General features: G+C 41.1%; 3 protein-coding genes across 4 annotated transcripts; 1 reads left to right on the top strand and 2 right to left on the bottom strand.

The window, feature by feature from the left end:
• Positions 1-390: 390 nt before the first annotated feature.
• creg2 (cellular repressor of E1A-stimulated genes 2) lies at positions 391-2495 on the bottom strand. The gene is made up of 4 exons (XM_079733929.1): positions 2046-2495; positions 1556-1725; positions 1337-1450; positions 391-1216 (listed from the first exon to the last, which is right to left on the bottom strand). The coding sequence occupies exons 1-4, from the start codon at positions 2466-2468 to the stop codon at positions 1063-1065; spliced, it is 861 nt and encodes a 286-aa protein (XP_079590055.1). The 5' UTR covers positions 2469-2495; the 3' UTR covers positions 391-1062.
• Positions 2496-12294: 9799 nt separating this feature from the next.
• mitd1 (MIT, microtubule interacting and transport, domain containing 1) lies at positions 12295-14835 on the bottom strand. Of its 2 annotated transcripts, XM_079732990.1 has the most exons (8): positions 14574-14835; positions 14325-14426; positions 14073-14209; positions 13900-13986; positions 13548-13660; positions 13273-13333; positions 13036-13090; positions 12295-12769 (listed from the first exon to the last, which is right to left on the bottom strand). In XM_079732990.1, the coding sequence occupies exons 1-8, from the start codon at positions 14716-14718 to the stop codon at positions 12744-12746; spliced, it is 726 nt and encodes a 241-aa protein (XP_079589116.1). In that variant the 5' UTR covers positions 14719-14835; the 3' UTR covers positions 12295-12743. The 2 variants fall into 2 exon arrangements, with proteins under 2 accessions (XP_079589116.1, XP_079589115.1); XM_079732989.1 differs by lacking the exon at positions 13036-13090.
• A 315-nt stretch (positions 14836-15150) lies between these two features.
• Positions 15151-17084, top strand: mrpl30 (mitochondrial ribosomal protein L30). The gene is made up of 5 exons (XM_079731387.1): positions 15151-15446; positions 15548-15628; positions 15728-15874; positions 16546-16619; positions 16870-17084. The coding sequence occupies exons 1-5, from the start codon at positions 15408-15410 to the stop codon at positions 17000-17002; spliced, it is 474 nt and encodes a 157-aa protein (XP_079587513.1). The 5' UTR covers positions 15151-15407; the 3' UTR covers positions 17003-17084.
• The last annotated feature ends 2 nt before the right edge of the window (positions 17085-17086 follow it).

Genomic DNA, 17086 nt, shown 5'->3' with positions numbered 1-17086 from the left:
TACATTCAACAATTTCCATACTGCAGTGCAGTGTCAGCATTTGTTTAGTGAAATGCTTTAAAACAATAATTGGATTTGTATCGCATTACTGTCAGACTATTGCGAATCGCATACGCTAGTAGACATGTTTACCGCAATGGATCAAATGTTGCATTCTAGAGCCATCTTGCGTTGGCACTATGAAATCACCATGCACGTCCAATGACGTTATGCCAGATATCCTCGTGTCTGGAGATTGGATCCTTATTTGAAAATGAATGTTAACAAATCAACATTTAATCTGCTACATTTGATCATCAGTTAAGTCATACCTGTCTGAATGCATTAGCACGTTCAATGACATCTACAAAACCGCATGAACTTTGGCTCATTTTAATTAAAATAAAGGTTATAGCTGCATAACAGTCACTTAACATAAGACTTGTTTGAGTATGCATTTTGAAAATGAGATCTGCCGGTCTACTCCCGTTAAGAATCACAGAGGAATAAAAGGCAGTTCCCTTCCCACTTTTCACAGACATAAGGCAAACAGAAACCCTGTCGGACACAAACATAAACAATTTCCAGACATGGACGCTGTCTCTATTTAAAAAAGGTGCTGCATTGTACCTTTAAGCTGAATAACAGGAAGTATCAAACCAAAAAGTAAAGTAATTGAAATCAATCTCAATACAATCACATTTGTATTGTGTCCCAGAACATTCAGAGCAAAATCTGTAGGCTTGAAAAAAATAACGCATTTGAAACATGACTTTATGCATTCAAAATATATGACAATCATATTCTTATTCCATATATTGGATTATTTATTTTATTGTCATGATTTGTTTAATGCTGCAATGTCACATTTAGGAATATGATGAAAGGTCAATGCTGAAAACATGCCTTATAGCTCCCAAGTGGTTTGATTTAATTTGATGAAAGTGGCATGGAGATATAAACATGATATAAAATTAGTGTCATCAATCATCATATTTAAAAAGAAAGAAATTCCAGTCAATGTCTATCCAGTGATTTCGCCTTTGTATTTGTGCCTCCACCTGCATTCATCTGTTGCTTGAGTCAGTTTTTCTTAGAGAAAGGTGTAGCTCTGAAGTAATCTTCGACTGGTATGCTTGAGACTCCTCCGAACCAATTCTGTAGCCAGACCTGGACCAACTCGAGCTTCATGAAGAACCACTTGTGTCCCACTGGCCATTTTCCCATTATAGGATGTCTGTAATAACAAGGATATGAGACTTAAATAGTTATATGGGTTCAAATTGGCCTAATTTAAAAAATGCTTGAAATGTACATGTATTTAGTGCACTAATTAACTGTATAGCATTAAAGTCACCTTGAAAACACTGCTTCCTTTGCAAACTCCAGTTCCTCTGGGCCCACATCCACCATCTTGCCTGTTAACGTCAGCCGAGCACATCTTGGATCTTCAGGATCATATATCATTTTCCTAGAAAAATTATTAGATTTGTCAAATCTCATTAACAATGTGGTGTGTCTAATGACCCTATATACTGTTCCAGTCAAATACATTAACAGTTGTATCATAACAAACCTGCAATATTCTCCTTCAGCCTCTGAGATAGTAAACGATGCATTGGGATTGCTTCTCAGGTCTGCCACAGAGTTATCCATTGCAGTGACATAGAAATAGATCACTCCAGTACTGTTCTCAAATGGTCCATCGCTCACAGAGAAGATATTGCCAAAGGGGTAACCCTTAATCTGCAGTGAGGCAAAGACATCAAAGTAATATACATCAAAACATACACAGCACATTACAGGGAAAATCTGTGACGTAACCAATGTTTTTAACAAGTTAAGCAAATTACGAATGCTTACTTTATGGACATGCGGAGTAGGGAAGTAAAATCTCTTTGTATTATTTTTGACGCGGAAATAAACACATACAAATTCCCATGACATAGGGGTACGGGGTACAGAGAGTAACAAACACACCACGTGTTATGTAATATAATTAGAAATAAAGGATTGCCTGAATCAAATTAACACATTATACCCAAAAAGCGTCAGAGTAGACCTACCTTTTCTTGAGTTGAGATGGTAGCAAGATGTCCCCAGTCACTGTAATGAGCGATGTATCTGGCCGTTCTAGCGGTCTCTTCATGCGGCGGAGGGTCGACATTACCCGGCTCTTTGACCTCTCCCACCCGATAAGAAAATACATGCGACGAAACCGTGTCCACGTTTTCGTTCTCAGATTTTATCCGTTCTCCGGGGCTTTCAGCGCCCTCCACTAGCCCCTGAGGCGGATAGGCCTGCTTCCATAACACAACATTGTCTCTCAGTAAAGAAGGGGAAACCTCTTCGGACAAGGCATCTAGTTCTTCTTCCACTACAACGTCTTTGGGTGATACCGCCCATGAAACAGAGTTTCTGATGGTATAGGTCCGACAGAAACACAGGTTACTGAAAAATATTGCCAAAGAAAGGTAGTGGCGCCCCATTTCGATTGCATATGTGACCCCTTTGGTGTGCACGGCGGGTATGGTAAGGTTGTTGTTTTGTGTTGTCCCGCCCACTCGAGCCTGCAGTTATGCCTATATAAAAAAAATGTATACATCCATGCTACTGATAGACCCGTGATCATCCGTTGTACTTACGTATAATATATGTAGGAAATATTAAATGTAAATGTAAATGTACCAAGCTAGGAAATACAGGGTAAGCCTAACAAGAAGTAAGATGACCGGAGTCACCGACCAAAACAAAATAGCCAAAGTAACAAAATAACATAAATTGCTTCCCCCTAACGAAATTCAAAGGTAATGTCATTTGGGAAAACACTCTTGTTAGGACAGGTTTATACTGTGATGGAATGTACTTAATAACTACCAAGTAGGTCTGGAGAATCTACGTTTTCACAAGGCAACAAATGGAGACTAGCAAAGGGTCCTCGACGGTCACTCCTCTCACCTTGGTTTTGTCAATACATAAAAACCTTTGTTGTTACTGCCCAAGATATAAGAATGTCTATGTAAGAATCATGTACAATATATCAGCAGCAACATCCATTTTTTCCACATATATACTTTAATGACATATCTATATGTCTGTACATTAAGGCTCTGCCGAAAACCACTCAACCAATAGAATTTTAATTTTTTGAAAATGTGCTACATAGATTGCTACGAGAGTGAGTGGATCAACCAAAACATGTGTTGAAATATTTCTAGAATATATTTATAACAATCTATTATGTAAAAAGTTATTTGTACACCTTCAGATTCATAGGCTGGGTATGAACGTTTCTTAGAACGTTTCCATTGTTTTATCACTCCATGCCATTGACTTTCTTTTTGCTAGTTCCATCCAAGATGGCTGACTTCTGACCGATTCAGACTGGAGTGGAGATGACTGTGTAGCAGAGGAAGACGGTGTTGTCGAGGTCTGCATCCGATGTCTGGCCTTTTTCTCTTCATTGTCAGCAAGCCGGCCTAGTATCTTGGTTGGGCTTGACTCTTAAATACAATGTCAAATTGTGGTACATGAAATTTAGCAGCATACATTTTATACAATATAATCATGTTTACTGTTCATAATCGACATACCTGCAAGTTGTCCTCCTGGTCTCCTCTCAGATGTGGTGTCCTTATTTATAAGTATGTTGTTGAGGGAATCTACGGATGATTCAGTGTTTGTCTGTGTTTTACTTTGATCCACCTGAGAAAAAGAGTAGGAATCACACATCTTAACATTTTCACGGGCCTTTTGAGCTTTTCTTATGTGTATTCCACACTTTTAAAAATACCTTGAAACCATGTGTGGTAGCTCCCTCTGTGCGGTACTCCGGGAAGGCAGCCCTCTCCCCAGCAGAGGTCTGCCACACTGTCCTCCTCCCTGACTGGGCAGCTCCATCTTCAGCTGCTCCTCCTTGGGTGGCTAAGGCTGGAGCTTGGGCTGGGGATGGAGCATTGTTTGAGGAGGTTGGGGCAGAGGTCATTGGTTTGAATTGGTTGCTATACTGGTGACCACCACCCCTGGATGGCTCCTGGGCTGTGGTTGGCTGGCCATAAGATACGTTTGCCTGGGCGAAAGAATAAGGATTGCTGCCTGGAACAGATTGAGGCATGCTCTCCGTTTGTGTGACAGGCCGTAAGGAGGGGGCTGCGAACATGGGAGACTCAGCATTTATGCTGGACGGTATGATTGGCTGAGCTAAGGTGGGTTGAAATGGCATATTATGGGCTTGCTTTGAGATCTGTGAAGTATTTTGCATATGTGTTCTTTTAGAGACATTTAGTGGGATATTCTGTTCCACTGTAGGTGACACTTCAGAATGCTTGGCTGTCTGTGCTGAGGTCAATGCTTTGATTATTGTTGGTTTCATTGCCTCAGTTAATGGTTGACTTGTGGCCTGTATCTGTGGCATATCATGTTGCTGCGCTACACCATGTGTTTGTGATGCAAGTTGTGCCTGCGATTGAATATCCTTATCTGCCTGAAATTGTAAGCTATTCTGGCCCTGATTTGTTAGCTGTGCTGGGGTCGGCTGCCGGGCATTACTTTGCAGGCCTGTGAAATCTCTGGGCATACTACTGAACAGGCTTCTTGTTTTCTCCATGGCCATGCTCATCCAAGACACATCTGCTGGGGCTGACTGTGGGACTGACTGTGAGGCCGCTTGACCCTGCAGAATATCTTCAGTGTTTTCTACATCCTTGGTGTTTAAAGACATGTCCAGTGTCTCTAGAGTAGGTACAGACACTTCTGCCTGCTCTGTATGATTGGCTTTGTCTCGAAGGCTTGAGAAAGTAGGCTGGGCGGCAGTTCCACCTAAGCAATAGAGAGATAAAGTTAGGTAACTTTATAGACCATCCTATAGCATCCTGCATGGAAATTCAGTACAAAGTTAACATGTTATCACTCTATAATCTACTTCCTGTGTGATGCATATAGGTTGGACTTCAAAGTCCAATACTAATCCTAGATAATCAAGTCACTTGGCCTTCTAAACATCTGCAAAAAATGAAATTCAGAGAAAAAGAAAAATCCCTTAACAAAATCATCAAAAACATCCAATACTTTCTTTACTTCATTTTCTCTCTTTCAAGACTCACCAGCATGTCGGAAAGACCATGGCCTTGTGCCTCTTCGATGGACACTTGAACGGTCAGATTCTATATCCCCTATGATTCTCTTATCACCTTTTTCCCCAGAACCAAAGGAGGCCGAGGTAGGGTGACCGGGTATTAGCCCCGGGGCAGACGTTGCCATCTCTGTGCTGTTCGGTTGAACACTGGAGGCAGAACTTTCAGCGCGGTATCTTAAAGATAGAGATGTGGAGCGAAGCTTCACGCCAAAGGCTCCTGTCCCTTGATCCTCCAGGACCTCCTCTGCATCCACAGATTCTTCTACCCCCTCCTGACTGCCCTCTATCCCTGCTAAGGCTCCTGTCATATTGGCTGCTTGTTTTGGAAGTTGTGCTGATTTTCTCTTTTTGAAGGTCACCCTCCTTTCCAAGGAATTCAATTCACCTTTTTCTTTAACTTCTCCATCCTTAGCTATTCCGGCACCTCTTTGTTGCTGTATATCTCCCAAATGTTCCTCTTCCTGCCTTTTCTTCTGAAATCCATGTCCCTGTGACTGGCTGACATTCGAGGTGAAGGACTTCACCATTGTTTCTGATCTGCCCTTGAAACTGGTTACACCATGTGCCACAAAGCTGCTTGACCGAGGCCTTTCTCCATCTTGTCCTTTTACAGAAGACAAGTTGAAAGGCCCTGAACCTTGGCCTTCTCTCTGTGTGACCTTGGCCATTGGCTGAGTCGTACTATGTTGGATCAAAGAGGAAGACCTGAAAGACCCAACTGAGCCAAAGCTGGGTGAGAGGGACGTCGTAGACACTTCTTCGGAGCTGTGCTCACTCTCAAGATTTTTACCCTTCAGCCCTGTTGAGATGAATTCATTGCTTTTGGCATGGAATACTGCCTGTGTTCCTAGGTCTGCAAGACGCTCTATTTTGCTCCCTTCTGTCGTAACAGCAGGCTGTTGCCGATGCTTTAGATCAACGGGCTGGAGGGATTTAGCTCCGAGAAGCTGAGGGGTCGTATCAGATCTTTCTGGTTGTGATGCTGCTTGTGCCTCTTGTTTGATGGCCTCAGCCTCCAGTGGATTTAAATGGAGACCCTGAGGTGTAAGCGAGATGTTGACCCCCTCTGGTTCTGATTGTGGGATCTGAGTTGAGTGGGAGGACATTGAGGACTCTGTTTCAGCAGGAAAACTAGTTTCCTCTTCCAATGCTGGATGATTCATGTCATTTGTCAGGTTTGAGAGAGGACTGGCATAAGTCTAAAGAATAAAAGATGGGGAAAAAAAGGAAGAAATGCAAATGAAAGCATACCAGGTGTGTCTCAATAGTCATCCTTAACTTCCCTTGTGTGGGCCAAAAGAAGAAAACACTCACTTTCTGTCGTTTAGTGCTAGCCCTCTGGTTCCTTGGCTTGACGGACATGCGGTGGCGTGCAGCAGATGTATCCAGAGAGGAAGCGACCTTGGCTGGGCTGCTGAAGTCTGAAGGAAGGTCAGCAGCAGTAGTGGGTGAGGTCAGCAGAACAGCAGTAGGTGCAGAAGGAGATGGCATGGGAGCCACAAATCTGGTAGGCGAGTTATTGTGTGCAGGTGACTGCGGTTGAGTGGAAGGCTGCAATATTTCCTGAGAAATAAGTCAACAAATAAAATACCGCATCATTGGTTAATATAATTACATTTGAAGCATGCACTAGAACAGACCCAGTGCCCAGTGCTCACATATACATATCATGGGAAGATGCGGGATTGATCATGTGATATAACCTCATTATTATCTAACATGATAATAACTTGGCCTGGATAATGTACCTTATTGAGAGCTTCCTGTGATGCAGATTCACTAGCAGTAGCCCTGGCCAGGTGGTCCGGACGTTTTAGCGACAGACCCATGGAGGGGGGCCCCAAGTGCAACTTCTGCTGCTGAAGCTTCATCTGTGACATTTTGAACACAGACTGATGTCATTTCACAGCAGTCCCACAGTTGTCATTGAGTTGTCCTCCACTACTACAGCTCCAAAACAAAGTGATACCTGAAGAGCTTTGATCTTGGTGTGGACATTCTCGTGGGACAGTACCCTGGAGGGTTCTGGGTCGGCCAGGACCTCGTCTGCCACAAAGATGCTTTCATGGGACAATGCTCTTGACCCAAGCATTACCTCGGAGCACCTGAGCAGTAAAGGATTGTGCAATGATGGGAGAAAGAGTGGATCATTTACTGATTTGACTTTAGAGGTTTAATGCAGCAATCCTGAAGATTGTACTTCAACAGTAAGAGTTCCCTTTGAAAGGAAACAAATAGTATCTGCCTTATTTATGATTGCTTCAATGTTTATCTGTAATTATTTGAGCTATTTTTTTAGTGTTCTTGTTTGTGTTCTTAAAGGTGACATACAGTGGGGCAGAAAAGTATTTAGTCAGCCACCAATTGTGCAAGTTCTCCCACTTAAAAAGATGAGAGAGGCCTGTAATTTTCATCATAGGTATACCTCAGCTATGAGAGACAAAATGAAAAAAAAATCTAGAAAATCACATTGTCTGATTTTTAAAGAATTTATTTGAAAATTATGGTGGAAAATAAGTATTTGGTCAATAACAAAAGGTCATCTCAATACTTTGTTACATGCCCTTTGTTGGCAATGACAGAGGTCAAACGTTTTCTGTAAGTCTTTACAAGGTTTTCACACACTGCTGCTGGTATTTTGGCCCATTCCTCCATGCAGATCTCCTCTAGAGCAGTGATGTTTTTGGGCCTTCGCTGGGCAACACAGACTTTCAACTCCCTCCAAAGATTTTCTATGGGGTTGAGATCTGGAGACTGGCTAGGCCACTCCAGGACCTTGAAATGCTTCTTACGAAGCCACTGCTTCGTTGCCCGGGCGGTGTGTTTGGGGTCATTGTCATGCTGAAAGACCCAGCCACGTTTCATCTTCAGTGCCCTTGCTGATAGGAGGTTTTCACTCAAAATCTCACGATACATGGCCCCATTCATTCTTTCCGTCACACGGATCAGACGTCCTGGTCCCTTGGCAGAAAAACAGCCCCAAAGCATGATGTTTCCACCCCCATGCTTCACTGTAGGTATGGTGTTCTTTGGATGCAACTCAGCATTCTTTCTCCTCCAAACACGACGAGTTGAGTTTTTACCAAAAAGTTATATTTTGGTTTCATCTGACCATATGACATTCTCCCAATCCTGTTCTGGATCATCCAAATGCTCTCTAGCAAAATTCTAACGGGCCCGGACATGCACTGGCTTTAGCAGGGGGACACGTCTGGCACTGCAGGATTTGAGTCCCTGGCGGCGTAGTGTGTTAGTGATGGTAGCCTTTGTTACTTTGGTCCCAGCTCTCTGGAGGTCATTCACTAGGTCCCCCCGTGTGGTTCTGGGATTTTTGTTCACCGTTCTTGTGATCATTTTGACCCCACAGGGTGAGATCTTGCGTGGAGCCCCAGATCGAGGGAGATTATCAGTGGTCTTGTATGTATTCCATTTCCTAATAATTGCTCCCACAGTTGATTTCTTCACACCAAGCTGCTTACCTATTGCAGATTCAGACTTCCCAGCCTGGTGCAGGTCTACAATTGTGTTTCTGGTGTCCTTTGACAGCTCTTTAGTCTTGGCCATAGTGGAGTTTGGAGTGTGACTGTTTGAGGTTGTGGACAGGTGTCTTTTATACTGATAAGGAGTTCAAACAGGTGCCATTAATACAGGTAACGAGTGGAGGACAGAGGAGCCTCTTAAAGAAGAAGTTACAGGTCTGTGACAGCCAGAAATCTTGCTGGTTTGTAGGTGACCAAATACTTATTTTCCACCATAATTTTCAAATAAATTCTTAAAAAATCAGACAATGTGATTTTCTGGATTTTTTTTTTCATTTTGTCTCTCATAGCTGAGGTTTACTTATGATGAAAATTACAGGCCTCTCTGGTCTTTTTAAGTGGGAGAACTTGCACAATTGGTGGCTGACTAAATACTTTTTTGCCCCACTGTATTATATCACCAGCTGTAAGTGTGATTAGCTGTTACAAGCGTTTTTAAAATCAGCCTCTTCTGACATCACAAGTGGTGGTGTCCACCTAGAGGTGTGCTGGATAGATCAGTCTACCAGCCTACCCAGTGGACTGTAGCAAATATTGCTCAAAACGGCTTGTAACGGCTAATCACACTCACACCTGATGGTATAATATGTCACCTTTAAACATCTTGGATGTCAAAGATGTAGAGAATGTAAGTATATAATTGTTACTTCCATCAAAATTACTGAAGTTACAGTCAACACACATTGTATGGTGTAAGTGAATGGTAAAAGCTTGTATGCCAGCATATAAGGAAGGGAGAGCACCCCAAAAATAGTTTATATTTGTATATCCTAGCTGGTAAGAAGAACACTTTTACAAAGGGTTTAGTAAGTCAGGTGACTTCATGCACTAACTCACGCTACATCTTCCTCTGAATCAAGTCCCTTCCCAGCTGTGATGTCACTGGTAGACTGGCTGAGTTTGGCGCGGCCTTCATCTTCCTTTCTGGATCTCTTGAACAGTCGAGATTTCAGAATGTTCAGCTTAGACTTCTTCCTCCCTGGTGAAGACAAGACACACACAAATACAGCTTAATGCGCACACACTCACCCATGTGCGCACACACACACACACACACACACACACACACATATATACACACACTTAGCCTTTTAAGATTGTTTTTTGCATCCTCTTTTTTTTGTATTTCTCTTAGTTATATTTTTGCCATAGCACATTGCCAGTGACTCCCACCTGGAATATCTTCAGGGCTGCGTTCTACAGTCCAAGACTCCATTGCTCTGGTCAAGAAATAAAAACACAGAAAGTCGATTGGGACAAAACCAACGAGAATCAATAACGTTTATGGATCTTATTGTCTGCCGAGAGGTCAAAGTCTTTCTGAACGGTGGACATTAGCAATCCGATGAATTGTCTTTGCATACGAGCACCTCAGGCACTTATCAGCATCAGACGCACCACCAAAGTTCAAAGGTTTATTGACGATGAACAAACTTGAGTCTTTCCGAAGCAAGAAGGCGTGGTTAGAATGTTCCTTGTACTGTGAACCCTAGAGTTATGAATATACGGCACAAAAAGAGGCAACAAACCATACATAGCTAGTGCACTGTTTATTGTATATTCATTGGATAAATATGCGAATAATCAAACTAATAATCATACTGATCATTATAATAATCAGAATCATATGTTTATAATTTACAGTGTATAGAGGTTATGAATGGAGTAAAAATAGTATACACTTGCAGTGACACTATAGGCCTAAATGCTCTGTGATGTAAATAGCATCTGACATGCATGCTTGATAGAGCAAGATGCGGCAGGCCATGGACAAACATGCAAAGTCCACACCACACCTTTTGCGTTCACAAGCCTCCTGTTAGCTAATGAACACCCTGGTTGGCATGCGTACCGTTGAGCATAAGACACAAAACTAAGAAAACACAATCTCAACTCTGGGCTTTCCGAAGTTCTTCTTCACAAAATGTACAGTACCACCATCATTTAAAACCCTGCAATATTCAGGGCTTGAAATAATAAAGCTGCTTTATAAAGACTTGAGGGGGGTCACATGTACTATGACCCAAACCATAGCACCAACAGAAACAGGAGATTATCCCCTGGATTATTGACATTGCCGAGTGATCCTTGCAAGATTTCACAGCCCATAATCCACAACAACCACAATCACAAACCCATGGAACGCAAAAGCCCAGAAAACTCCCAACAGGAGTGGACTCAATAAAACCAATATTGTACTTCTCTTCCCTTTTAATTAAAACTGTAATAAAACCATATATTTTTACATAAAGCATACATCACCCATAACAGAGGGTGATCTTTGACTTACCAAACGTCCATTCGTTGCTCTCTGGGCCTTTCTCCTCCTTATAAATACTGTTCTGCTGGTAGAGAGCTACCGTCCTCACTGCAAACTCCTGCCTCTGCTGTCCACATCTGTCTACAGAGGGAGGTGGAGAGGAATCGAGAAACTAGGAGGGTAAGAAGGGTAAAAGAAAAAAGAAAACAGAGAGAGAGAGAGAGAGCAAGAGAGAGAGAGAGAATGGGAGGCAAGGTCACTCCATGAAAGAGTGAGCCGGCACACAAAGAGAAAAGAGGACAGGATAGAATGAGACGCGGCAACAGAGAAAGGGAGAGGGACAGAGTGGGAGAGTGAGAGAGTGAGAGAGAGAGAGATAGAGGGAGAGGGAGAGATAGTCTATTACATTAGTGGCACACTGTGGCCCTCTGCGCTAAGCTCCTTATGAAACGCTAACCTGATTTTAGTCCCAGAAATGAGAGTAAAGGAAAAAAAAACCTGGTTGGAAAGAGGACAGCCATTACTGCTGATGGAATTGTTTACGCTTGCTCTAAAGGCTATTGGACAACACCCAAAGATTCATACAGGTGCCACAATGGAGGCTGCATTTGTCCATTGGTTTGAATGCGCTGGGCAAGAGAGAAATAGCCACATCAAAAGGAAATCAAACATGCCCTGCCAGAGGGAACACACCTGCAGGACATTCTTTATATGGGCATTGCAGCTGAATGAACTACCAAAAGCCAATATTTTGATTGACCACCTTTCATGCATCTCTACTGGTATTACTGGAAATGTGAGGTGTGTGTGTGTGTGGTTGGAGAAATGTGTTTTGTTAAGGCCTCTTGTACATGGCACCACAATGCCCTCGGGAGCCCCACTCCATAGATGTTTATTGGTAACTTTTTACCTAGCAATAATACCTAACTATAGTGATTACATAACATACCATAGAGCAACATAGATGCTGGTAAATTATTAGTCTAAATTTTTTTTTTTTCTGGGTCAAAAACTGATGGATGGTTATCATTATATGTGAGAGATGATCATACGTAGATGGATGGATTATATATTTTTTCTTTGCAAGGACAGTTGAGGAATGAGATTAAAGCAGAAGATAATCCGATCGCTGCTCTTTGGATTCACTGAAAAGATGGTTACCATTCATTTCAATTCAGAGTACACAATGTCAATGATACTTTACATTTCATAAATTGACCAGCAGCTACTATGTGAGATTCCACCTGCATGATTAGCCTCGTTAACATATTTTAAACCAAAAAATAAAACTGATCACGACATTTTTATGAAACAAGGGAGGTTGAACTGTAAATCTTAGAAAAAGGTTTTATTTTTATTGAAAAATGATTTAAGGTTAAAGTTTTCCACAAGATGGCGCCATTGCTTCCTAGGAGGGTTGGTCATTGGGATACATGAGATATTACATAAACTTACAATTATTCCATACAAAATATACAAATATTGCCAATGTTTTAAATAAAAACAAAAAAAGTTGAATTACATGCCCCAAATTTGTTCGATATAATCTGAAAGCAGTCTCAATTTGAAAGCAGTGTTAAAATATAAAATAGGTATGTGGCTAACACATGACAGTGACCAGAACCATCATTTAAAAGGGTTCCCACCTCCACGCTATACAAATTTTCTCAAGGCACCAAAGAATGAGAAAGAAGGTAGAGAGCAACTCCTGCTTGTGTTCAGTATCGATTGTTTTCTAAAATATTCTCTTCACATAACGTCTCCTAGTTTCTTTGTGTGTTTGGTGTGAAAAATGTCCACTGTGGTCTCATGGCACTGCCTGAGATCATAGTCACAATATCCAACTGAAAAGCGGCCCTGCAGGACAGAATGAACACTTTTAGAAACTCATCGAAAGCCACAATATAATAATAATAATAATAATAATAATAATAATAATAATAATAATAATAATAATAATAATGTCACGTTGTCTTTTTACTTGGTAAGCCTAAAGAAGCAATGAGCTTGACCCCAAAAATGACATGTCTCTTGATTTAATTTGACCTTTAACTTGCCAAAAAGGGAACAATACAAACAAAGGCATGAAATCCAAATAAGGGCCAAAAAAACGTTGTTGCTACCTAGGCTTCCAGCTGTTTTCCCGGGCATGATATCACTACATGACTCTATGGAAGCCTAATGGGCCAATGCAAATATCGTTTTTTATTAATAAACATATACAATACAAACCAATAACTCAAAATATGCAAACTAGATTTGTATTTTGTATTTATTAATTTGGCTCTTACAATTGCATTAATAGTTCTTAATAAATGAATAGAGTTAAATAAAATGCAACATCATGGATACTGTCTTACCTTAGATTTCTTAAAGTAGTCAAGTCCTCTTCCTATCTTGATGATCCAGCCGTTGTCAAACCTTTTAAGGAAATGAAACTAATAATAATCAGGCTACAACTTCATATATATTACATGCAATACCCCAATACCATTGCTGACATATAAAGCTGCACTTGCAAGCAAAAACAAAAAGTGTTTTATAAATTGGGCTGATATCTGGCAGCATGAAGTACTCATGTGTAGGTTATGTATAGAATATTTGTGACTTTGTTTTGCTACAACATTAACCACACCTGATCTCTCTGTCATGGATGGTGGAGGAGTACTGAAGGTCCAGGGATACTCCTTGAGTCTGAAGACTCTGCTTTACCTCGGCCAGGGCAGTGGTCTGTTGGCCACTGTCCACCTGCAACACAGCACAGACAGAATCACTTAAGGGTTGTCATTTGTAAGGGCTTCATCTATGCATGTATGTACAGAATGTATGTATGTATGTATGTATGTATGTATGTATGTATGTATGTATGTATGTATGTATGTATGTATGTATGTATGTATGTATGTATGAGTGACAGTGTTCTTTATGTCTGTGAACTGCAGTGCCTAAATAGAGTAGATGGCAGTGATAAATAAGTCATTGCCTACTTCATCCTGGGACGTAAGCAGGTGGATTGTTTTCACTTGGCAGTCGGCTTTCAGCAACATCTCACAGAAGCGGAGGAAGTTGTACAACTAAGAAGTAAGAAGGGATGACCTTTTTTAGGATATGAAAAATGGAGTTCTTTAGTGTGTCTTGGTGAGCTGGAAATCGGCAGTACCTGATGGATGTGTCGGATGTAAGGATCTTCCACCCAGACCTCTGAGAGAGCACTGCTTATGTAGGGCTTGAATAACATCCCATAGCTGTAACCTGTGGCATCCTCAGATATTTTGATCTGCTCGTGGTATTTACCATCTGATTGAGGATGACATTTTGGGAAGATTAGTTTAATAGTACAAAGTAATACATTCCTCAGGAAGATGAGAATAAAAATGTACGTTTGAATGACATGGCTCAATAATGCTGGTACCCTCTTTAAGTTGGTTCACGTGAACTTTGATCTGCTCAGCTCTTTCCATGTAGCCCTTGATTTTCCCCCTGTAGTGCACTTTCTTTGGGTCATCTTTGACGGCTAGTGGAAGAAGATACATCAGTTGGGCAGTTTAGCACAAATGTATATATTATACAAGAGTTTCAAAGAGGGAGAGAAAGAGACAGCTGCATAGAGAAACAAAAAGAGAGGGGGGGGGGGGGAGAGAAATGAGAGGGGGAGATATACCTTTCAGGACGTCCATAAGCAACTGTATGCCCTCCTGATAACAGACAAGGGACTCTTGAAAACGAGCGCCCTGGTCCAGCTCAACAGCACGCTTAAGGACAGAGACAGCAGATGCCTCCATCCCAGTAACGTGATTTTGTGTCATGATCAAACGAACAGTGTCTTAACAAATTTCTATAAAAATAACATGGATATCCAAGAAAAATGGGTGCATATTTTTCTAAAAAACAATCTACAGCTCCCCGTTTCACCCGGCGGCTGAACATCCGTCACAGATGTTTTTAGACTATTGTAACTTCCTGAGTTGACAGGAGTCACACAAAAATATTACCTGGTGGATCCCCTGCAAAAATATACTTTAAGCCAGACACCAATATTTAGAAAAACCTAATATGAACAGAGCATACATGCATTCATTTTTTATGTATTTTTATTTTACTATACTAAACTTATTTTTACGTAATTTAAGTTATTCTTTATGACTAGATACTTCTCTGAGCAGTTCTTGAAGGTAAGTAAAAATGTTCCTTCCGGAATGTTTTCAATGCAACCCATTAACACTTCCGGTACAGAGAAACGTCACCAGCACAACATAGATGAGAAACGCTGTGCTGAGCTTTTTATGTCATTTATCCTCACCCCTGCTGATGGGAAAATGAATATGGCCGTATCATATTTTTGAATGTGTTATTAATATTATTTCTTGACACATTTTCTGTCTGCAATAGCTCTCTGGACACCGTTTTTGTGTTTAACCTTGGCGGCTATTCCCATGCTTGCTAAGGCTGGTTTAAATTTCATTATAACCAACATAAGTGCGCCTTAGTGAGGAAGATGTCACTCATGTGCCGCTGTCTATCTTTACCGGTCAAGGTAAATAAGAAATCATTACTATATTAAGTTATCTTGTGGTTGCTTTTCTTTTACGAGTAATGACCGTAATGCCTCGTATCCGTCTGTTTTATGTGTCACAGATCTTGACAGGCCCTGTATATCAAACCCCTTTACTTATGTCGATCCGGACCAGATTTACCAAATCACGGATCCCTAGTGCGGTACGTTGACACCCATTCTATGATAACGAAATATAATGTATCTTTATTCCTTCCAACCATTGATTGTCTGTCATTTTTGCCCCATGTTCGAAACCTCAGCTTTTTGAAGAGAGGTCCAAAGAACATTTGAAATATGGGGGTGATCCAACTCAACCTCATAAACTTCACATAGTGATACGTGTGAAGAGTACAAAGAGACGACCATACTGGGAGAAGAAACTGATTAAAGACCTTGGTCTTGAAAAGGTAACGTTGGCCGTTTCATTGCATTCATGGTCTACTTTCTTTTATTTTCTTTTTTAGTTAATATGGTTCAACTACTTGTCACCAAACATATTCTCACTTGTACTGCCATTGAGTGCAGAGTCCGTTGTAGTCTCAACTCATTTCAGGATAAGGGTAGCATAAATCGATATTTTTCATGACATCCCTAATGAAAAGACTGAAAGCTATAATGCCCTAAACAAGGCAACAGCCATCCTGCCATCCTGTTGTTTTGTCTGTTTGAACCCATTCTTGTTTTCTGTGTTCATTTCATTGAGAATATTGTCAAGAAGAAAAAAATTGAACCATGCCATTTAATTCCTTGTCAGAAGTTTTCATTACAACCTAAAAGTCCATAACATTGTGATGGAAATCAGGCATTACAAGTGATTGCGAGGCTTTATGTCTGTAGACCACGCTGTTTAACTAAACTGGCTAAGAGACCTACCAGGGAATGATACATTGTACGGAATTTAGCTTGCTGCTCAGTGTCACAAATTCAGGCTGCAAAAGTTTATATTGTCAAAGAATGCATGTTGCCGATGTCTATGCGGGTGAACTTCACTCTTGATTATGCTGCGTGACATTTTATCAAGCCTTAATTTCAAAACATTTTAATGTGCAATGCTCTTTTTTGTCTTGTGTATATACAGGGACAAATCCCTGTCGTTCACAAAAACACACCTGCAGTCAATAGCCTGTTGAAGTACGTCAAGCATCTTGTGAGGTAAGATGGCAGTACTAGTATGAAACTGCAAGATAAAAATAAATACTGTGTTCTCATTTGGTACCATTAACATTTACCTTTTTGAAAGCACCAAGGTCTCACTTAATATCCTCAAACTACAAATACATTTTGAAAGCTCAATATATCATAATTGAGCATCTTCAATGCATGGTCTAATTGGATTCCAGGAGCTAAATGTCCCTGCATAACTTTGCTAACTTTCTCCATTCCGGCCAACTGTTTGCTGCAGCATACAGCCACTCAAGACACCGTATGGACTCCCTGCTGAAGAAGACATGGCAGACTCGTACATCAACAGCAAAGGAGAGTTGATTGTGCGACGCCTCCTCAAGCCAATAGAGCCCAAGACTATTGAATCTTAGCTGTGCTCATTACACTCTCACATTGAAGACGTGTTGTGTTTATATATACACACATTATGCCCATGAGAATCCACTCCCATCAAG

This window comes from Pollachius pollachius (assembly GCF_949987615.1).
Source record: "Pollachius pollachius genome assembly, chromosome: 3".
Taxonomy (NCBI): domain Eukaryota; kingdom Metazoa; phylum Chordata; class Actinopteri; order Gadiformes; family Gadidae; genus Pollachius; species Pollachius pollachius.
Note: the sequence above shows the minus strand (reverse complement) of the source record. Positions and strands in the feature narration are given on the sequence as shown.

What these genes read in the sequence shown, in the direction of transcription:
- creg2 (XM_079733929.1), bottom strand. Translation starts at nt 2,468, where the DNA reads ATGGGGCGCCACTACCTTTCTTTGGCAATATTTTTCAGTAACCTGTGT. An exon ending in CCATCTCAACTCAAGAAAAG is followed by an intron (nt 1,726 to 2,045) that starts GTAGGTCTACTC and finishes GCCTCACTGCAG; the next exon opens with ATTAAGGGTTACCCCTTTGG. An exon ending in AAGGAAGCAGTGTTTTCAAG is followed by an intron (nt 1,217 to 1,336) that starts GTGACTTTAATG and finishes TTGTTATTACAG; the next exon opens with ACATCCTATAATGGGAAAAT.
- mitd1 (XM_079732989.1), bottom strand. Translation starts at nt 14,718, where the DNA reads ATGACACAAAATCACGTTACTGGGATGGAGGCATCTGCTGTCTCTGTC. An exon ending in TGCTTACGTCCCAGGATGAA is followed by an intron (nt 13,661 to 13,899) that starts GTAGGCAATGAC and finishes GCTGTGTTGCAG; the next exon opens with GTGGACAGTGGCCAACAGAC. An exon ending in ACTACTTTAAGAAATCTAAG is followed by an intron (nt 12,770 to 13,272) that starts GTAAGACAGTAT and finishes TCTGTCCTGCAG; the next exon opens with GGCCGCTTTTCAGTTGGATA.
- mrpl30 (XM_079731387.1), top strand. Translation starts at nt 15,408, where the DNA reads ATGTCACTCATGTGCCGCTGTCTATCTTTACCGGTCAAG. An exon ending in AAGACCTTGGTCTTGAAAAG is followed by an intron (nt 15,875 to 16,545) that starts GTAACGTTGGCC and finishes GTGTATATACAG; the next exon opens with GGACAAATCCCTGTCGTTCA. An exon ending in TACGTCAAGCATCTTGTGAG is followed by an intron (nt 16,620 to 16,869) that starts GTAAGATGGCAG and finishes TGTTTGCTGCAG; the next exon opens with CATACAGCCACTCAAGACAC.